This window comes from Aythya marila (genome assembly GCF_965140915.1).
Source record: "Aythya marila genome assembly, chromosome: 21".
NCBI lineage: Eukaryota > Metazoa > Chordata > Aves > Anseriformes > Anatidae > Aythya > Aythya marila.
Window position 1 is genome coordinate 6,435,414 of NC_139062.1, and position 21,695 is coordinate 6,457,108.

The 21,695-nt window shown below is 54.9% G+C and overlaps 3 protein-coding genes across 5 annotated transcripts; all 3 read left to right on the forward strand.

The window, feature by feature from the left end:
• The first annotated feature begins 2,033 nt into the window (after positions 1 to 2,033).
• C1QA (complement C1q A chain) lies at positions 2,034 to 4,440 on the forward strand. Its single transcript, XM_082776813.1, has 3 exons — positions 2,034 to 2,248; positions 3,039 to 3,211; positions 3,356 to 4,440. Exons 1-3 carry the CDS (start codon positions 2,049 to 2,051, stop codon positions 3,922 to 3,924), a joined length of 942 nt encoding a protein of 313 aa, XP_082632939.1. The 5' UTR covers positions 2,034 to 2,048; the 3' UTR covers positions 3,925 to 4,440.
• Positions 4,441 to 5,689: 1,249 nt separating this feature from the next.
• C1QC (complement C1q C chain) lies at positions 5,690 to 7,934 on the forward strand. 2 transcript variants are annotated; one of them, XM_082776814.1, is made up of 3 exons: positions 5,690 to 5,848; positions 6,483 to 6,672; positions 6,909 to 7,934. In XM_082776814.1, the coding sequence occupies exons 2-3, from the start codon at positions 6,492 to 6,494 to the stop codon at positions 7,463 to 7,465; spliced, it is 738 nt and encodes a 245-aa protein (XP_082632940.1). In that variant the 5' UTR covers positions 5,690 to 5,848; positions 6,483 to 6,491; the 3' UTR covers positions 7,466 to 7,934. The 2 variants fall into 2 exon arrangements, with proteins under 2 accessions (XP_082632940.1, XP_082632941.1); XM_082776815.1 differs by having other exon boundaries at positions 5,712 to 5,855.
• A 1,656-nt stretch (positions 7,935 to 9,590) lies between these two features.
• C1QB (complement C1q B chain) lies at positions 9,591 to 11,856 on the forward strand. Of its 2 annotated transcripts, none has more exons than XM_082776816.1 (3): positions 9,591 to 9,722; positions 10,537 to 10,709; positions 11,104 to 11,856. In XM_082776816.1, exons 2-3 carry the CDS (start codon positions 10,550 to 10,552, stop codon positions 11,676 to 11,678), a joined length of 735 nt encoding a protein of 244 aa, XP_082632942.1. In that variant the 5' UTR covers positions 9,591 to 9,722; positions 10,537 to 10,549; the 3' UTR covers positions 11,679 to 11,856. The 2 variants fall into 2 exon arrangements, with proteins under 2 accessions (XP_082632942.1, XP_082632943.1); XM_082776817.1 differs by having other exon boundaries at positions 9,597 to 9,722; positions 10,540 to 10,709.
• Positions 11,857 to 21,695: the final 9,839 nt, after the last annotated feature.

Consider the following 21,695-nt stretch of genomic DNA (forward strand, 5'->3'; position numbering starts at 1 on the left):
AGGGACAGAGGACACATGAGCACCAGGACATCCATCAACCCTGGACGAAATGATGGAGTGGTCTCATTTTGGCTGTATATTAACAAAGGGCAATAGGGCAGAAATACAATTACTGTCCAGAAACACCATTTTTTTGTAAGGCAGGTCTTTTCAAACTCACCTGTCATCTTTTCCTGACACGATTACAGGCCTACTTGACAGAGGAACTATGTTGATAGAATAAAATTGCTTTTTCTTCTGGGCATCTGATTTATTATGGGCTTGACATTTTGATTAAAAATGTGTATTATATTGCATTAAGAGGGGATGTGAATTAAAGACCAGCTCAGTGATAGATCTCCAAAGGTAATTATTAATGGAGATATACTGATGAGCAAAGTTTTGTGTGCACGAGTCTCCATGGTTGATTTTTTTACTAGAACAGCATAGCGTAGCACAAAACAGTTCAGCTGGAAGAAGCCTACAAAGATCATTGAGTCCACCTGCCTGACCACTTCAGGGCTAACCAAAAGGTAAAACATATTATTGAGGGTGTTACCCAAATGCCTCTTGAATACTGACAGGCATGGGACATCAACCACCTTGCTAGGAAGCCTGTTTCAGTGTTCGACCATTCTCAAGGCAAAGAATTTCTTCCTAACCTCTTCTGGCACAGCTTTGTGTTATTTCCATGCATCTGCCATCCAGAGGGATCTGGACAAGCTTGAGAAGTGGGCCCAGGTGAATCTAGTGAAGTTCAACAAGTCCAAGTGCAAGGAGCTGCACCTGGGTCGTGGCAATCCCAGGCATGAGCACAGACTGAGAGAACTCATTGAGAGCAGCCCTGCAGAGAAGGACTTGGAGGTTTTGGTGGATAAAGCTCGACATGAGCCAGCTTCATCCTGGGCTGCATCAACAGAGGGGTGGGCAGCAGGGGAGGGAGGGGATTGTGCCCCTCAGCTCTGCTCTTGTGAGGCCCCACTTAGAGCCCTGTGTCCAGGTCTCAGGCGCAAGAAGGATGTGGAGCAGTTAGAGCAGGTTCAGAGGAAGGCCATGAAAACAGTCAGAGGGCTGGAGCATCTCTCCTGTGAAGAAAGGCTGAGAATACTGGGGATGTTCAGCATGGAGAAGAGAAGACTCTGGGGTGACCTCAGTGCAGGTTTTCAATACTTAAAAGGGGCTTATAAATGGAGAGCAACTTTTTGCTAGGGCAGATAATGACAGGACAAGGGGAATGGTTTTAAATTAAGCTAGAGGAGATTTTGATTAGAGGTTAGGAGGAAATTCTTCACTCAGATGGTGGTGAGGCACTGGCACTGGCTGCCCACAGAAACTGTGGATGCCCCATCCCTGGAGCTGTTCAGGACCAGGTTAGATGAGGCCCTGAGCAACCTGATCTAGAGGGTGGCATCCCTGCCCATGGTGGGGGGTTGGAACTGGATGACCTTTAAAGTCCCTTCCAACACAAGCTGTTCTCTGATTCTGTGATCCTACCATTGGTGAGCAGAGAGAGGAGACCCCCTCTATTTCTCCTCAGGAAGTTGTAGAGAGCCATGAGTTCACTTCTCAGCCTTTTTTTCCTCCAAATTAGACACACAACATGTCCTCAGACTCTATTCATAAGACATATCCTCCAGCCTTTTTATCAGACTGGGTACCACTGGATGGATGCCACCATACCCCATATCCTGACCACCTGAAGGGGACGGCAGTGCCAGCAGCAGGCAGCACCTCGTCTCTGTCAGGCCAACCCAGCAGGAAAAGGAACAGGCCTGCAAAAAGGCAGAGAAAGAGGCAGCATTATCCTGAACAGGCTGGGGGAGAAGATGCTGGATCACATCCAGGGGGAACCCCGGGAAGTGCTGGCAAGAGAGGAGAGGCTGCTGTGCTCTGCCTGCCGTCCCGAGGGGCGCATCCCTTGCATGGCTGCTGGAGCAGCCCCCTCCTGCAGCAGCAGGGTTTTGCCCTGCCTTTGGGCCTCCTCCACCTTGGTGTTTCCCCATGCTGCTGGACTTCTCTGAGGTCCCAGAAGGCGCCAGCACTTCTGCTGACCAGGCTGTTCCCTGACGATGACCGGCACAGCCAGGGTCGAGGGCAGAAAAGAAACTGTGGAAAGAAGTGAAACTTGGCACTTCTGCAACCGTGTAAACCTCTGTGCATGCAAGGACATCCCGCCCTCCCTGCTGCTCTTCCCCCTTGCGCCTGAGGAAGAGCTGCCAGCAAACAGAGCTGCCGATTCTCACTGCTCCCTTCTCACCCCTGCCAGGAGGTAAGTCAGCCCGGACAGCTGGGGACATGTGCCTCTTCTGCCACCTCTCTCCCATCTTTGCCCCTTGTCCTCATCCTTCTTCCACTTGCCCCCCAGCCTCCACGGGAGTCTGAAGTAGGAAAACGGGGAGGAGGTGACGCAGAGGGGTAAATCTGTTCTCACTCCACCGTGTGGATGTGGACACTGCTGGGTTCTGCAGGCCATTCCCAGACCGATTATCCCAGGCTTTGGTGTGTGTTCAGGACATCCTTCCTGTCCTCCAGGTCTCCGTGCTGGGGACCTGCATCCCTCGTGCTTTTTTATCCCTTTACTGCTTATTCCTTTCCTGTTTCTCTCTCCTCCACTGTGTCTCTTTACACCCTTTCCTCACCTGTGCTCTCCATCCCATGGGAGTGCTTACTCCCCAAACACGGGAGGAGTCAACCTCTTCATGCACCAGAGGCTTTACGCCCTGCCCTGTGTCCCAGGCTCTCCCACAGCCCTGCCATGGGCACGCGTCAGGGCTTTTCAGTAACATCAATGATTTCAGATCACGCAATGAAACAGGGAAATTATTTTCAACATTCCAACGTGGTGTCGGGCTACCTGAATTAGACAACACGTAGGTGGTGTAGTGGGTCTGTGCATGCACACTTGTGTCTGTGCACTGCACATCTCCACAGGTCTGGATGAAAACCCACGTTTATACTTGCATGTCCGTATCCAAGGTGCATCTGTCGCTGCGTGCACCACGTGCATGTTTGCTGTGATCTTGCCTCCACCCCAAATTCCCCCTCTCCTGTGCTTGCAGGGACTGCAGGATGCGTCTCGGCCTTTGGCTGGCAGCCAGCGCCCTAGCAGCAGTGCTGGGCACAGCCCTGCCTGAGGAGCAGGTGTGTCGGGCACCGGATGGCAAAGACGGATTCCCTGGGGTCCCTGGCCTCAATGGGAGGCCAGGGCAGAAGGGTGACGTGGGAGAACCAGGTAAGGGGCAGCCAGGGACGCACAATGTGGGTGGCCTGGGAGCCTCGAGCCTCTTGGCAGGAGCAGAGCAGGCTGCAGGAGCTGCTTGGGCCATGCCAGCCCTGCCAGCTATGGCATGAACATCATCTCAATGTCTCTCCCCAGGGAAACCGGCACCAAGGACAGGCATCCGCGGACCCAAAGGGGATGAAGGTGAGCCAGGGCCTCCTGGCAACCCAGGAAACCGGGGCTTCCATGGTCCACCCGGCCCCCGTGGGGTGCCAGGGCAGCCAGGACCAAGAGGGGCCAAGGGGAAGGCTGGCAATATCCTGGAGCAGCCACGTCCTGCCTTCTCTGCCTCACGGAAGTCCCAGACGAACCGGGGCAGCACAGTGGTGTTCGACAACATCATCACCAACCAGGAGAACTCCTACAGCACCCAGAGCGGGGAGTTCACCTGCCGCATCCCCGGGCTCTACTACTTTGCTTTTCAAGTGGTCTCCATCGGAGACCTCTGCCTGAGCATCACCAAGAACAGAGAGCGCGTGGTCAGCTTCTGCGACAACAACAGCCGCAACATCCTGCAGGTGAACTCGGGCAGCAGCGTGCTGAGCCTGGCCGTGGGTGACCAGGTCTCAGTGAGCTTTGACCCCGTGAAGGGCAGCCAGATTTACAGCGGCTCCGAGGCAGACAGCGTCTTCAGCGGCTTCATGCTCTTCCCACAGACGGGCTGACGGGCCGTCAGCCTCAGGACTTGCCAGCCCATAGCTAAGCTGCTTAGTGTCAGAGCACTGCTGTGTGTGTGTCTCCGTGTCTTTGAGCCCTGCGAGCGTGTAGGATGGCCTTATAGCACAGCAAAGGCCTCAGCAATGGCCTCAAATTTAACAGCCAGCCAGGCCCTGTGCTTCTGCCAGGATCACCAAGCAGCCAGGCTGTGGATGACCACTGCAGTGCCGAGGCCAACCCAGCAGTTCCCTCCAGGCTGTGATGAGCCTGCTCTTGTCTGTGGGATGCAGGCCGGCCGTCCCGCTGCCTCCTGGAGGCCCCGGTAGCCCTTTCTGCTCCCAACTGCTCAGACCCTACACCAAAGGGGATCAGTTGTCACCGGGGCTGTTCTCTGGTGCTGTTCCCAAGTGTAAAATCACCATGTGCCACTGCTTTTGCTACACTAACCACTGTAAATGCCTTTCTGGTGCAAGGCCGCTGTTACCTCTTGCATCCTCCTCATCAGTACAAATAAACCTCTTCTTCCCCGACAACTGCTTGTGGTTTCTTTCCTACGTGCAGCAAACTGTTGATGTCCTGGGCTGTCCCAAGCTGCCCAGGGAGAGAAGTGATCCCAGCTTGTCTCTAGATAAGACAGGAGGGACCTGAGTGTACGAGCAGAGCCTTCACTTATGGGGAGGATCGGGGGAAGTCTCTGGGCCCGGCCGCCCAGCCAGTTTGTAACCCAGCAGGGTGCCTGTCCCAGCCATGAGCTGTCAGCTTCTCCAGGAGAATGCTGTGGGAATCTATGTCCAAAGGTTTTGCTGAAGGCTAGGCAGACCACGCCAACAGCCTTTCCCTCATCCACCAGGAGGGTCACCCGAAGAGATGAGGTTGGTCAGGCAGGATTTGCCTTTCCTGAACCCGTGCTGGCTGGGCCTGATCCCTCGATTGTACCACGTACATTGTGTGGTTGCATTCAAGATGACCTGTTCCATCACCTCTCCTGGCACCAAGGTCAGGCTGACAGGCCTGTAGTTTCCTGGATCCTCCTTATGACCCTTCTTATAGCTGGGCGCCACGTTAGCAAGTCTCCAGTCATCAGGGACCTCTCCGGATGACCATGACCACTGATAGATGATGGAAAGCAGCCCAGCAATCACATCCACCAGCTCCCTCTGCACCCTCGGGTGGATTCACTATGGCCCCATGGACTTGTGACAGTCCAGGTGAAGCAGCAGGTCTCTGTTTCCACCTAAAACGTGTGGGGTTTCTTCTGCTCCCTGTCCCAGACTTCCAGGTCAGGAGGCTGAGTACCCCAAGGATAAGTGGTCTGGCTAGTAAAGACAGATGTAAAGACATCATTAAGAATCTCCGCCTTTTCCTTATCCTCATCAGTCATGTTCCCCCCTGCCTCCAGGAAAGGATGGAGGTTCTCCTTGGCCCTCCTCTTACAATTAATATATTTGTAAAAACATTTTTTGTTATCTTTAACCACAGTGGCCAGGTTGTGCTCATGCTGGGCTTTAGCCTTTCTGATTTTCTTTCTGCATATGCTGGCAACTTTGTTGTACTCTGCCCAAATTGCCCATCCCTTCTTCCACTGAACATGAACTCTCCTTTTCTCCTGGAGACTCAGCAAAAGTTCCCTGTCCAGCCACGCCGGTACTTCTGTTCTTCCAGCCCCTGCTGCTGTGGTGACAAGGCCTGGCACAAGCACAGGTCTTGCAGGACAGCCAGGGAAATGCTTGCTCAGAGAAAATAACCAGGCAGGAGGATGTGAAACTTGGATGGGGGCCAGCCAGGGGCTGAGTGTCCCTATCGGGCTCTTTCCTAACTGTGTGACTTCCTCCGGGAGGGTGTCGCAGAGGGAGACGCAGGTCGCGCAGAGCCAGCAGGCAGTGCCCTCGGCACACAGGGCTCCACAGCGCAGGATCCCACACCCTGCTGGAGGTAAGAGGTGCTGTACAGTTCCTTTGGGGTGGGCTGCACGGGTCCAGCAGCACAGCACAGTGCTGGGTGCTGTGGAGGAGGCAGGAGCACTGCCAGGCACTCCAGTAGCTCATGTCTTGTGGGGGCATGCATGCCTCTCCTTCCCGGGGGAAGACCCATTCCCCTGGGCCAGGCACTGTGCTGGGAGATCCCCAGCGGATGGGAACTCGATCCCGTTGTGCAGGAGAAGTCAGGCTGCTGCTGGAGGATGGGTGAGATCAGCTCGGTGCAGCCTGGAGCTCCAGCCTCGGGGCAGCGTGGTGCACGGCTCTGCAGTGCTGTGCATGTCTGCAGGGGGCTTGGGGTGCTGAGCCAGCAGAGCTTGGGGCTGGCAGCGGATACCCCAAGTCCTCATGGCTCTGTCCAGACTGAAATTCTAACCCACCAGCAGCTGCCCTAGGGTTGGTGATGATACCAGGCTCTTTTTTCACATATCGGCCTCCCCACCACCCAGCAATGGGCATGGGGAAGGTAATATTGAAGGCTCCAGCTGCTGTGACCCTCATAGCACTGAGCCTCCTTTGCTTCACAGACTGAAAGCCACCCTGCCATGGCACCTCATCCCAGCACTTTCTTTCTTTTTTCCACCATCCAGAGCTCCAAAATGAGGCAGAGCTTTTGGGAGCAGTTCTGTCTGGCCTTCACTCTCCTACCTCTGCACCTGGGGTTTGCAGTGACCGGAGATCCCTCCCACAGCTGCTATGGGGCTCCAGGCCTGCCAGGCATGCCGGGTGTGCCAGGCAGGGATGGCCGAGATGGGCTGAAGGGAGCCAAAGGAGAGCCAGGTGAGTGAGCAAGGAGGGGAACCATGAAGGCTGTCAAACCACAGGCACTGAGCCTGCCTTAGTTGCTGGTCATGGAGAGCAACGTCCCTGCACTTGGAGAAGTGCTTGATGCTCCCAGAATCTGCAGATGGGGCAGAAGGAAACAACCTTCTTCTGTCTGATGGAAAGGGTCTGGGGGAGTCTCTCCCCATTTCCTTTCATTGTGGCTAACTCCTTCCCTCCTCACCGCTCCACAGGCATCCCAGCCATTCCTGCTACACGAGGTCCCAAGGGTATGAAAGGGGAGCCGGGCACTCCTGGCTTGCCAGGCAAGACGGGCCCCGCCGGTCCCCCCGGTCCCCCTGGAGACCCCGGGGAGATGGGCAGTGCCGGGGAGCCAGGCATGCCAGGCAGCTACAAGCAGAAGCACCAGTCGGCATTTTCGGTGACGAGGCAGACGGCTGAGCACCCCTTAAAGAACATCCCCGTGATCTTCAACCACGTCATCACCAACACCAACAACGACTACAACACCACCACCGGCAAGTTCACCTGCAAGCTCCCCGGCCTCTACTACTTCGTCTTCCACAGCTCACAGACGGCCAACCTCTGCGTCCTGCTGTTCAAGAACATGAGAAAGATGGCCAGCTTCTGCGACCACAAGACCAACACCATGCAGGTCAGCTCAGGTGGCATCCTCCTCCACCTGCAGGCTGGGAACGAGGTCTGGCTGGAGGTGAACGACTACAATGGCATGGTGGGCATCGGTGGCTCCGACAGCATCTTCTCAGGGTTCCTGCTTTTCCCAGACTAGAGGAGCACCGGAGCTCAGCCCAGCACACCAAGCCCTTTGCCCTGCCCTGCAAATTCTGTTGCTCACTGCCAGGCTGTTGCTCATGCCCCAGGTTTCTCTGCTGGGTGGGAAGCTCCAGCAAGAGAGTCCGCCCCAGCCACAATCCCCTGGCTTGGGGTTTGCATGCAGACAGTCCCTGAGCAAGGGGGCCGGGCACATCCAGCTGGATCTGTGCCTGCAGTGACAGCACCAAGCCCCTGGAGTCCTGCTGGCACTGCCTCGTGCAGCAAAACATCTCCACCTCCCACGCACTGCCCTGATAACACCCCGTTACCTTGTGCTGCTGGAGCCAGGGCTCAAGGGTCTTTCTGTGTCTCTCCCCTTCCCACACTGGATGCACCAGGGACAGTCAGGGGTCCTGGAGCAGGCTGGAAGCAACAGCTTTGCCATGAGCTGGCTGTGGAAAGTGTCAATAAATCCTTCCCCAGTACTCCTGGCTGAGCATCTTTTTTTTTCTTCGTGATTTGCCTTTCTGCAGGTGGAGCCCATGTGTGGCTGGCTGGCTGTGGCACGCACAGCAGCGCGTGTGTATGTGAACTGGCTGCTTGCCTGCACCACGTCTGGACGTCCCTGAGCCCTCGCTGGCTGGGCTGTGCTCAGCACCAGCCTCACAAACCATTCACAGTGCTGGCTTTGCTCACTCAGTAGGGTCCCCAGCTGCACTGACAGCAGGAAGGGGACCCTCCCCTTGAGCAGTGCTCACTTAACGGGGACAAGACGCCCCCAGGAAGGGGCTCTGATATTCCCCTTCCCACCCAAGTGGATGCAATTCAGCTGCCCACACAGCAAGCCTTGTAGCCAGGTGTCAGGCAGCTGGGACATCCCCAGGGACCCTGCCTCACCAGGCACTTACCCCCTCCCCATTTTCAGATGACAGCCAGAGGGCTCCGCCACCTCCGCACGCACAGTGCAGGCACCAGAAATTTATCTGGGGACAAAGACGTCGCTGCTAACTGGGAAGAAATGGCCAAGGGGCGCCTGAGGGTGTTGCATGATAGCAACAGGGAATAGCAGGGGGTTGGCAAAGACCAAACCCAGCCTTGGGCTGAACCCAAGAAACTCCTTCAAGAGAGTCCGTGGTTTTCACAGCAACAAGGTGCAGGGCAGCCAGCTCCTGGCCAAAAGGGGCTGAGTGGACGTGGTTTTGGGAAACAGCTCTTCCCTGGTGACTTCTGCTGTCACCCTCAGTGACCGCTCAGCACTGCAGTGACCCTCTGGGGAAGGGATCTGAGCCACATCCAAGGCCATGTGCCACCTCCACACGGTGTGGTAGGACAACAGTGAGAGCTGTCCCACTGCAGCAGGCTGGTGTGTGGCTTGGTGCCACCAAGCAAGGCTTCCACGAGGGGTAGTAAAGCCCAGAGGTGCAGGGTTAGCTCTGCAGGGACCTGGACCACAAAAAGTGTTACCCATAGGGGACATGGAAGGACAGGGCAGGGGAAGCACAAGAGGCCTCCCAGAGATAGAAGGAGCTGATGTTTGTGGAGGCTGCAGAACCACCAAAACCCAACAGAGCTTTTTCTTGGTGGCACGCTGCACACTGGAGCAGGAGAGCTCTTCTCCTCCCAATTGTCTCCACTTCACCTCCACAGGGCATCAACAGAGAGTGGAATTGGAAATACTTTTATTGCAGGGCAAAATCACTTCCCATTCACAACATTTAGGAGAACCTGGGGGCCGGATTCAAGGTGATAGATGCTCAGGCCATGTCACACCCTCTGGGCTGGTGTCTCCTCCAAGCAGAGCTGGGTATGTGCAGAGAAGCCTGAATGAAGTCAGCAAAGTGAGTGTGCAATGCTCCTCTCTCCCAAGGGACTGCCCTGAATTTGCATCGAGCTCATGGCAGTGTTCCCCAGAGCAAGCAGAGCTGAGCAAGGCACAGAGACCCCCCAGGGCATGGTGAACGTCCCCCCGCTCCCCAGGGCCAAAGCTGTTCACCTGAGGGACCCCGGGTCGCTGTTTGAGGACTTCACGTTCTGCTGAGCTGGCAGATGGCATTCATAAGGGATATGAAAGTGACAATGAACTAAAGATAAAAAAAAAAAAGGATGTGGCCAGATTCTTTCACAACAATCCTTGCAGCAAACTTCTGCTTCCCTCCAGGGTCATTTCCAAGCAGGACGCTGGTGTGTCCTGCTCTGCTTCCCAGTCTGTGCAACGAGAAGCTCGGGGTAAGAGCAAGCTGCCTGGAAGGCTGAGAACCAGCTCCCTCCTGCAGGTAGGAGCACATGGGGGACCCAAAAGCACAAAGGGGGGCAACCAGTCCTTGTGTCACTGGCACTTCTCTGTGCTCGGTGCTTACCCCAGCCCTGGCTGCACCAGGAGCTGGGGGAAGGAGCCGAGCTGTGGGATGCAGGGAGGGCACAAGGAAGATGAGACCCCAGGGAAGCCCAGGTGACTGTCCCAGTTAGGCTAGTTAGATACAGAAATACTTCTGGGATGGAGCAAGCAGGACAGAAGGGGAAGCCACGGGGGTTAGGAGGGCAAGTTGGGTGATATCTGTTCTATCTGCAAAGATTAAAGGTGTTCCTCAGATATAGTGCTGGAAAGCAAGGGCTTGAAACTGCTCTGTCCTGGGGAAGGATTTGGCCCTGCACTTTGTGGTCCTAAGCTGGGATGAAGAATCTCTCCTCTGAGGGAGCAGCGGGGCTCGGAGCAGGGAGCTGCAGGACATACCTGTGCATCCCTCCTGTGCAGCACGGCTGTCTCAGGCATAGACTCCTGGCAGCAGCACAATGAGGCTGGGCATCAGTCCTCTGGGATGGGCTAACTTGTGTGGATGTGGCTGGAGCTCTGGACACTTGTTGAAGTGGAAAGAGACTGAGAATCCTTCCCAACCTGCCCAGAGGGGTTGTTTGCTCCAAGGTGATAAGAAGAGTGGATTTAGATCCACAACAAGATGCTTTCCCTTATTTGTGGTTATCACCCAGGAGTGCTTCTAGGCATCTTCCTCCAGAGCAGCACAGAGGGGCTTCCCCATCCCTCCCACTGCCTGGGGCTACATAGCACCTCAGCATCCTTTTGTGCTCCAGCAGGGAAGACAAGATGCAGACCATGTGGGTGATGTTGATCTGCTTAGCCGGAGGGCAGCTGGCGTGTGCCACGCTCTGCAAGACTTACGGCACCATCCCGGGCATCCCAGGGGCACCCGGACAGCCTGGCAGCAATGGCAGAGATGGACAGAATGGCCCAAAGGGTGATCGAGGTAAGGAGTAGGGGCTGCAGGTGTGGAAAATATAATCTTACAAACACCAAGAGCGGAAAAAAAAACACATGGTGAAAAGCACGCGGCTGGGGGAAAACTGGTACAGCAGAAACCACTTTATACAAGGCCCTTTGAGGTGTTATCAGGCACGGGTGATGCTCAGGGACAGCAGGGGATGGGCAGACAGCAACACCATGAAGAAAACACCGTGAGGGACCTGGGGATGGAGGGTGTATACGGGCAGAGAGCAAGGGGAGCCATGCCTGCTTGGTGAGCAGGGGTCTCCACTCACCCACTGCCCAGCACAGGTCCCTGTGGTTTCCTTCACAGCATCCCCTCTGCAGTCCCACGGGGCTCAGCTGTGACCACAACACCTCTTCCTCCTGCTTTTTAGGTCCCCCTGGCCAGGCGGAGGACGAAGGAGAAATTGGGGAGAAGGGAGACCCAGGAGCACCGGGGTACCCGGGGAAGATTGGCCCCAGGGGTCCCATGGGTTCAAAGGGACTGCAGGGCCCCACGGGACCCCCCGGTCCCCAGGGAGACTCTGGGGACTACAAGGCCACCCTCAAGTCCGCCTTCTCAGCGGCCAGGACGATCAGCATCTTCCCTCGCCGGGAGCAGCCCATCCGCTTCGACCGTGTCATCACGAACGAGAAGGGTCACTACGAGAACCGCTACGGCCGCTTCACCTGCCGTGTGCCGGGCATCTACTACTTCACCTACCACGTCACGTCCAAGGGCAGCCTGTGCCTCAGATTGAAAAAGGGCCGGGGTGGCAGCAAGGGCGACGTGGTGCTGACCTTCTGCGACTACGTGCACAGCAGCTACCAGATCACCACCGGCGGCGTGGTGCTCAAGATGGCAACGAACGACTCCGTCTGGCTGGAGCCAACGGAGAAGAACGCCATCGTGGGGATCGAAGGGTCTGACAGCATCTTTTCTGGCTTCCTGATCTTCCCTGAGGCTTAGCCTGCTGAAGACATCTCCCCAGATGCTCTCTGCAGCCCTTGCCCTACCGCTGGCTTCCCCTGCCAAGGAGTAAGGACTCCCCTGGAGATGACTCTTTGCTCCAGATTCGGTGCCCTCAGTCTTTTGTTGCCAGTCTTGCACATTAAATGACAGCGCGTGCTGCTGCTGGTCCCCTCCTGCCTGGGGTCTGCTTCTTTCCCTGTCATTGAGCCTGGCCCTGGGGCTCTCCCAGCCCTTGGGTTTGGTGTGGGAGGATGGGATGGGAAAGCAGCCTCAAAAATCACACAGCACACCCACTGGCCCAGGGACCAAACAGGCAGGACTGGGGCCACGGGGAACCCATGTCAAAGTTGGGGTGCAAAATGGGCACTCTGTTTGCTGGGACACAACAGGTTGGGTCCAGGGGGACTGCAGGCAGGGCTCTCACCCTGCTCTGAGCAGGAGGCTCCAGGTGAAGCTGTGCCTGGCCTCCAGCAGGCATCCTGCTGCTGCACCACAGAGCTGACACCTCACACAGCACCCAAATACCCAGGCCAACCCCACTGCTTCCCAGGAGGCTGCTCCCTACACCCCAAGGTGCAGCCTGCACTCATTAGCATCTCACGGCTGGTCAATTAATGCTGCAGACCACGCTGCCTCCTTACGGAGGTGTGCAAATTCCCTGTCCAGGGATAAGAAAGGCAAGGAAGCCTGGTTCCCTGGGCAGAGATGTGCCTGTAAAAGTGGGTTGCCTGCAGCCCCCAGGCCAGCCACGCCACGCAGCGACAGGCAGTGGTGTGTGAAGCTGGACTGGAGCAGGCGGCTCGCTCAGGACATGTTTTTGGGGGGTTCTGTGTGATTTGAAAGGGGCTGGATGTAGGGGAGGGTGCGAAGGGGTCTCACGCAGGAGGGGGATATAGATGAAGCGTTGCTACTGAGATTTTAGGGCTTGGTTTTAGGGCCCCACAGCTCTGGCCTGAGTGGATCTGAGAAGGAGCTGCCTGCTCCAGCCCCAGCACAAGACGATGCCTCCCGGGCCCACACGGTGCCGCTGCTACCGATTTGGAGGCTCCCATTTCTGTCCGAGGTAACGAAACAGCAAGTGGCACCGGAGGCTGGTGCCCCACAATCACATCCCTGTCCCACTGGCCTCAGGGGCAAAGCTTGTAGGGACCGGGCAGAAGTGTGAGGCTCAGCTCTGTCTTGCCTTGTCTTCCCCACGACAAAGTCGGGGCAGAGGTGTTCAGTGCTGCAGCCCGAATCTCCCTTTGTCAGGCTGCTTTTAAAACGCAGCTGGGATGCACATGGCATATTGCAGCTGGAGACTCAGCCCCCAAACAGAAGCAGCCTTACAGGCTGGGTCAGGCACCTGCAGCTAGCAGCATGGGTGGAGGTAAAAGGGTCAGTATTCACCCCAAAACACAGGCATGGCAGTGTACACCTACTACATCTCCTGAACCTTCAGCAGAATACACCAAACACCAAGGAGCAACCAATATACTGGAGGACAGAGCTGCCATTCATAGAGGCTTGACAGGCTGGAGAAATGAGCTGCCATGAACCCACTGACATTTAACAGAGACAAATGCAAAGTCCTTTATCTGGCTTGGGATGACCCCAATGCAATAGGACAAGCAGGGAGGAAGCTTTGCAGGAAAGGATCTGGGATGCTGATGGACAAGAAGTTGAAACTTTCTGTCTTTTTGTATAATTGATATAATCCATTCAGACTTTTGAAAAGGTCTTTGTCCAGGCCCCTCTGGAGTGGAGCTATTTTTCTTTTAAAAAGTAATGTCAGACCTAAACCCAGCATCAGCCAAATGGTTTCTGAGATCTGGGCTGTAACCAGAGGGTTAGAGGATCATGCAGACACCAACTATCTCTAAAATGAAGCTCTGTGCTTTCGTGGTTGGAAAATAGCTGCAGAGGGCTATGCTTCCTCCTGTGGGTCTCAGCCAGCAGCAGCCCAGCTTTCATCAATGCTACCTTAGGAATTAGTTTCTGGGGAGGACCGTGTGCTGCCTTCTCCCCATCGGCTGCCTCAGCACCTCCCTCAGGCATGCAGTTCTGCTTAGCACTGAGAAAAGAGGGTTGGGGTCCCAGAGCAGCCAGGGTGGGCTGTGCAGTGACACTGCTCAGTTCTTCTAGGGGCATCCAGTGGGTTTATGACCCTGCAGGAAGCCCTAAAGCAACAGAGAGAGTTACCAACCCGGGGCAGCTGGAGAGGACCCCTTCTCTGTAGTTATCCCAGTGCCCCCCTAGGCAGGAGCTGCAATGCAGGTACCCCTTTCCTAGGGGATCCTCCCACAGCAAGAGTCTAGATCACTATCCTGTGGGCAAAGACCTCTGTAAGACCTCTGAAAGATGTAAGTGGCACTCAGGCCACAGCAAAAAGGTAAATAAATAAAACAAGAAAAAAAAAAAAAAAAAAAAAAAAAAAGTAGCTAAGCACTGCATTGCTCATTGCTGACTTGATATCAGACGTCACCCAGTAAAGGCAGGACTGCTACAGCTGTGCTGACAGCCCTACCTGCACACACATACACCAGTAATAATTAATTATGTAATTAATTATTCCATGCAAAACAAACGGACCTTGGAACAACAGGACAATTAGCAGGAGAGCTGGAGAGAAACCCGGTGCAGGGCCAGGTGCAGCCTGCTGGTGGGGATGCCCACAAGGGCAGCTCCACTTTCAGAGTCTCACAGGGAACGGCCAGCTCGCACCTGTGATTAATTCTGTGATTAATTTAGGGGAGCCTGTCACACAACACATTTTAACCCAGCCACTTCTGCACTGAATGCATTGCAGGGCTTGTTCTCACCTCGGAGCTGACAGAGCCATCCTAGTGCCCTGTACCCGTGCTCACGCCCTGCTCACACCTGTCTGTGCACGCTCACACTGCTTTGTGCATGCTCACACCATTTTTTTTCACGGCACCAGATATAAAACTGGGGCAGCAGCATCTCCTCGTGGCCAAGCCAGAGCTTAGGCCGTGGAGCTGCACCAGGTGGAGCTGTGGCCCTCGCCTATGGAGGCTGCGCAGCCAGGCCTGCAGCGAGGCCTGGTGCCTTTCCAGGCAGGTGCCCGGCAGATTCCCCCTTCAAAGCCGAAGCAGGAGGGAATTTTAGGCGACTTCAGAGCAGGAGTGTTAGGGATATAAGTGTCATAAGTGTTCAGGGACACCAAAAGGCACCCAAAAGCACTAAGGTCACTTTCTGGGGACTCCCTGCTGCCAGGTACCTGTCTGAGCCAAAGCTCAGTGGAGCAAATGTACTGATGAGCAAAGACGCTGACAAAACACTGGCAGGATTTTAAACTAAAATCTCCCTATTTTGCGGCACATAGCAGCAGGGATCAGAAAGAACATCATGTTTTTGTTTTGTTTTGTTTTCCTTCATTGTCCAGGAGTAAGCAGGCCTCTGGCAGGGTATGATGTTGTGCAGCATGCTAGAAGCCTACCAGATACATGGAAAGTGAAGCTAAGCTAGAAAGATCAAAGCACATCACAGGTTGTGTTTAATGTGGGAACTGTGGCTGTGCTCTCTGTCAGTAAGACTGTGCCAGGGATGTTAGTCCTGCAGCCTGGCCAGGTGTCAAAGTTCCCCAGTGAACACTGTGCAATTTTAAACATGTTGATTCCTTTGCATTGAACCCAGTCAGTCGCAGGAGCCTTGCAATCAAGGAGGCACATGAGGTGCACAGGCAGCAGACAAGCACGAGGGACCAGCACCCTGAGCCAGCCCAATTCTGGCAAGGTTTCTGCCAGCTCCTCATTGACCCTGTGCTGTGCACTGAGGCACGTGGTGGGAACAGACCATGCTCTCCTGCTGTCCCACTCAATTCCCATTCCTAAACCACACTCAGTTCACCCCAGTCCTTGCTGGAAACATCATACACTACGGATGTGCTGCCCGGAAGAGCCTTCTGGAGTCCACAAAGTGAAACCTCCCATGCACATCCTGCATAACAGCCATTCTCCCACCCAGCTCATGGCTCTGCTCCTAGACACAGGGATGCATTTTGCCTGAGAGCAGTGCCCTCCTGAGCAGCCCCCAAGCATTTCCTTCCCTTCAGCCTCCCAGCTGCAAAGGAAAGTCACTAGTACCAGTCTGGTGGCTGATCTCCTTTGTCTCTTCTGCTTTTGGGCAGGTTTTTGTCTCACCGAGCTGTGCCTGTTGCCAGCATTGCCAGATTCGGATGGGACACAGCGAGATCAGCTCACGTTAGGTGGACATGGAGGCCACACACAGACCTTTCCCTGCCAGCATGGTAGGAGCCATCTGAAGGGCCAGGGCTCTGTGGGGCTCAGTCCTCACCCCCCCACGGGTCTGCTGGGCTCCCCTGTAGGACAAGCACTGCTTGCAGCCTCGGTGGGCCTCCTGCAGGGAATATGATACAGCACTCAGCATTACAAGACAAGGAAGTGAGGGCAGAGAACAGCTCCCATCCCAAATCTAACCTTGGGGTGTCTGAAAAGTTTTTTTTTCCCTACCCTTACTCAGGCTTTTATTTGAGTATAAATGGGAAGGAGCAATTGCTTCTTTTGGATCAACTGCTTCTTTTGGATCAATTGCTTCTTTTGCCTGGAACAACACCGACTGGCTTGCCTCCTGCTCGGAGCTGCCCAGGGAGCTCCCACTTCTCCCGGCCCCTTTGCAGGAACTGGGAGCTGTGGAGGCTCTGTTCTGGGCTGGCCACCAAAGGGTTAAGTCCCAGCCCCTTTTTTCTGCTCTGCCTCCTTATGAGGAACAGCCTTCGAAGGGCTGCAGAAAGGCTCTTTCTTTCCCCAGCAGATCTCTGGGAATGAGAAGTCTGTGTTCCAGATATTAAATTACTCATAAAATAGTTGGCCTGTCCCCGAGGCGGCTCAGCAACCCCCAGCCCCGCCGCCCGCTCTGGCGGGCTGCTGATGTGCATCTGCATGTCACCTCCTGCTACAAGGTCAATCTCTCCAATTTAAAGCAGCAACGTTGGAAAGCAAACCAGATTTCAGCCGGAATTAGCTTCAAATGGAGCATTCAGGGGACTCACGCTGGGAAGGGAGCACAGGAGGGAAGGACCAAGGGAGCGGGGGCTGAGAGGTGATGCAGCACGGCCTCTGAGCACCCCTGGCATGGCAAGGCACCCTGATGGGTGCAGGTTGTGCTGCCTGGCCCTCATCGAGCCCAGGGAGGATGCTCAGCAGGCAGGGAGCTGGCTGGAAAGGGCTCACCCTCCAGGCAGCTCTGGGCTGCGGAGACACAGCGTGTCAGTGTGGGTCTGGGAGAGCCCCACGTTGCTCTGCTCTCCTGTCTGGAGGTTTTCTGCGTTTTGGGAGAAAAAGGAAAGGTAGTGCTTCTTATTTCTTCCACTATTGCCTCCTGAGGGTGGCCAGGGGCCAATCAGTGACCCCCTGAATGCCTCAGTTTCCCCACTAGTAGCAGACCCTGCTATGTCGCATAGCCTGTCCTACCCACCTTGCTGCAGAGGTCTGGGGGGTTCAGTCCTCATTTTTCAGTATGTACCAGGAAGATGAGCCATGATCTCAGCTGTGAAGTAAGACTGAAGCCCCATCCTTGTCATATATACAGCCATGTGCCTCACATGACATGAGGCTAGAGGTGAGCACTCGTGAATTAATACACAGGGCACGTAGCAGGCACATGCACCAAATGCAAGCCACACAAACACCATGCAAAGCACAACACGCTTTCAGCACGCAGCATGAGAGCAAGGCATGGCCAGGCTGAGTGATCTGTACTGGGCCAGACGAGTCCAGCAGCGATCTCCACAACCTCCCGCTGTCCTAAATCTTGTGTTTACACGCAGAGAAAAAATATCATGGCAGACAGCTAGGAATACACTGTGCAGCAAGACACTACCATGTGCAGCCTTGCGAAGGCTGCTAAGCCACAGAAAAGTCCCCGGGGAAATGTGTGTAACACACATGGGCACATACCTGAAATACCCATCTGGTTTTTGAACAGGAATTATCTGTGAGTCCACAGTCCTGGCTGAAAGAGTAGGGCTGAAAGCTGGGAGGGGGGGGACTGCAGAGCAGCCCCCAGGCTGAGCACTACGAAAGCAGCCCCGAGGGCTGAATGCCGCTGCCCAGCACTCCCTCTGTTCCCATTATGTGCCAGGAGAGCTTTTGTCTGGGGATGCTGGCATGTGCAGTCACCAAGGAGACGGGAACAGCGGCAGGTCAGCAGCAAGCTTGCAGACAAGCTGGGAGGGAGCTGGACAGCCTGCGCAGCCCAGTGTCCTCTGCTGGGGCAGGAGCGGGTCCTGTGTGGGTCCTTTCTGCAGCCTGGGGCAGCTGGAGGTCAGGCCCTGGGAGCACGAGGGTTTTGGGGACTGTCTGTGGGAGTGCAGCAAACGACACGAGGCACCAGCAAGGGGAAACACCAGCATCCACTGAGACCTGGATTTTCCAGGCCCTTTTCAGCCCTGGGGTGGTCTGAAGCTGGGAAGCCCAGAGCAGGCAGGCCTCTCTTTCTCTAACATCCCTGTAGATCCACCACAACCACTCCAATGCTGTCCTCAGGCTCAGGATGAGTCCTGACAATTCCCTCTCAGTCCTTTGGTCTCCGTTTCCAACGTGTTTGTCCCAAGCCTTGCTGGAAAGCAGGTCCTGGGAGCTCCAGTTGCAGGCCTAATGCAAACATTATTTTGCAAAGAGCATTTTCACACCTAGTTTGTTTGACTCAGAGAAGGGCCTGTTTCCTGGGTGAGCAGAGGGAGAGGGGAACAAAAAGCCTTTCTGAAGGACAAACAAATGCTAGTGGGGTTTGTGAAACGTCGCAGCACTCCCCTGCCTTCCCAGCCCCAACAAGCAGCCACAAGCAAGTCTCCTAAATGGCAGTGGAAACAGCAGCTCCTGTCACCAGCCAGGCTGGGAACAGTAGGATGTAGAGAACAAGTGAGAAGGAAAAGGTGGGCTGGGGGATATCCAGGAGCCTTGTCCTCCTCCTCCAAACTTCTTCATTGTCCTACAGCTCCCATCAGGGTTTGGGGTCATTCCGTCTAAATGTACAGTCTCTTCCCTTGTATTTTTGTTTTGTTTTGTTTTTAAAAGTAAAATGTATTACAGAAAAATCAGAAGTGTCTGAATATCGTGCTTTCATGACCCCAAGGACCTTTGCATTCAAGCAGCCTGAGCCCACGCAGACAGAAACATCACACATTTATTATTAACGAGTTTTGGTGTTTGTGATTCTAGATTTTATATGTATATATATATATATATATATATATTTCAAATCAGCTTGTGTTCTGCATCTTGGTTATTTTTTCCTGCCAGCACTAAAATGTGGATGTTGTCAAATAACCATAATTTCCCCAAGTTGCATTTCTTCTTAAATGTCCTTGAGTCTAGTTTTGCTGCAACATCACTTGTGCTAGGAGCACTCAGCGAGACTGAAGTAAGCGTCACAGGAGACAGGCAGTGGGCCCCAGATTTCCTCCAGCAATTTGCAGCCTTGGAAGAGCCACTGCCAGACAAACAAACTGGGTTCAGCTGCAAGTCTGGCTGCTTGCAGTGTGTCACAACCACTTGGCACAGGCTCACATCACAGCCTCGGGGAGTTGGTGGAGTCACAGCCCTGGGGGGGGTTAAGGAAAGGTTGGACACGGCGCTTAGGGACGTGGTTTAGTGGGTGACATTGGTGGTAGGGGGATGGCTGCACCAGATGATTTTGGAGTTTTTTTCAAACCTTAATGATTCTAGGATTCAGCAGAGGCTACAGATGCTCTGACTCTGCACAGGACCACTGAAATGCCCATCTTCATCCTCACTTCTGATCTCACACGCCTGATGCATCTGCAGGCCCATCCTTCCTGCGTACCCCTTCAGCCAAGTCAGGGTGATCTGCTGCAGGCTCAGTGGCCTCTTGTGGCCTAGGACACAGTCCAGCAGCTATCAGCAGCACACGGTACAAAGATTTTTCCCTCCAGACCCTGCAGCTTTTCTTTCCTAAGCAGACTTTTAATCCCAAAGCTGCTGGTGGGGTGTCTCTAAATGAAGAACAGAAGCGATGTTCCCAAAATGAGCCTGGAGCATGGCCCAGAGAGCATTAGCTATGGGGAGGAGGCAAGAGATCCCTTAAGGTTACTCAGGAAATAAACAAGTCAATAAGTTACATTCCTTAAACGGATAATTCTACAATTAAATTTTGATCCAAATGATTTCCTCTGACCACAAAGAAAATGAACGTGCCTCGGTATAGTTAGGTTCCTGCAAGTTCTGTAGCAGAGTGTGTCAGGTAAAGGACAGAGGGAGTGTTAATGCGAGGAGTGTCTGCACTCCAGGCTTACAGGTTACCAGTCTTCAGAGTCCCCATGGACAAGAGCCCTTTAGGAAAGGCTCCAGCCTGAGCCCATGACAGTCACCGAGTGGTGTGGATGCCCTGGTGTGCAGTAAGTCAGAAATTGCACTGAAACCTTATAGTGGAGACTAACAATTCACCATTTAGTGCACACTCTCCAGAGTGGATTTTCCATCATCTAGTAAAGTATTGGAGGTAAAGTATTGCTATCACCTGAACACAGTTTGGTTAGCAGCCAAGACTGTTACTTGGTGCCCCAGCCAGTCTGCTCTCCCCATGCCTACAGGCTGTCCCCTGAACATCCCTCTCCAGTTAGCCCCCATCTCAGGCAGAGCTGTACCCACAGCGTCAGCATTGCCAGAGATGCAGCACAGCATCCCACGGGAGCAGTGCTCGGGGCAGGCAGCTCTGCTGTAGTTAAACTCTAAGCAAATAAAACGTTTCACAAGACCTGAAGGCAGACACCCCACAGGTAATGGGCCTGGCTGTGCAATTTGTGCTGGAGGGTGCTGTGCAGACGTGCTCTTGCACTGGGGATGGTGCCAGGCAGGGCAGAGGTGCAACCCCAGCTTCAGTTTCCACTTGGCCATTCCTCTGCTTGCTCTGCTGGCAGCATGGCCTTGCTCAGCACTGAAGACGCATGCAGTGAGCCCTGGCAGGACTGTGCATGCTTGGAGGACACCTTACCTTGGGCAAGATGCCCTGCTAGCTCCCTTACCACCGCGTTTTGTGGTGCACGGCCACTTTGCCTCATACCCCTGAACGTGTTTCTCTGCTCAGTGAGACACAGTGCACGCACTACACTCGATTGGAAATAATCTTGGGCCTGACAGGGATGTCACACTGCTTCCTCTGAGCGGCAGGCAAGCCGCCAAGGAGGGCACGTTGGAGCACGAAGGGCTGCAGGTATGCTCGTGCGTACTTCCAGCCCAGACGCACGCTTCAGGGCCCTGTTCCATGCCCTGAAAATGCAGCCACAGCACCGGGGCTGCACACATTTCGGCGAAGGTGGACTGCTTGACATCCCAGAGCTGCCAGGGCTATTGTGCAGCAGGATTTTTTTTTTTTTTTTTTTTTGCCTCCCTGCTAATCGGGGACCGTCTGCTCTGTAAAAGGCCGGAACACAAAGGGCAAAATGCCGCAGCAGGAGATGACTGCGCCCGGGCCAGGAAAACCCGTCCGACATTTTCTTTCTTCCCCGCCTTTACCACTAGATGTCAGAGGAAAGGCAACGATGCGGCCCCGCTCGGCTCCGGGTGGGGATGCGGGGCCACCAGCCCCGTGTCCCCCCCTCCTTGTCCCCCCCCCCCCCCAGGGCCGGTCCCAGCCTCCGCCTCGGTGGCCCCGGCTGCGCTTTGTCTGGCTGCAGAGCCCCTGAAAAAACCCAGCGCCTTGGGACTCTGGGGGTTCAATGGGCATTGAAATGCAACTGAAACCTTTTTTTTTTTTTTTTTTTTTTTCCCAGCGCCTGGCTAAGCCGCCCGCGGACCCTCCCAGGAGGGAGCCGCCCGTGTCCCCCCCCCTCTCCGGGCTCAAAGGGGGCGACGCCGTCCCGCCGGGACCCGTGGCACCTACAGCAATATGGTCCCTTCAGACCGAGTCGGACAAACAAGGCCTTTATAGGCACTTTCTTTTCTTCTGGAGGGGAAGGGGAGAGAGCCGGGGGAGAGCTCGGGGGGCGTCCCAGCGCAGCGGAGCAGCACACAAAGGCGTGCAATGAAAGGGGCG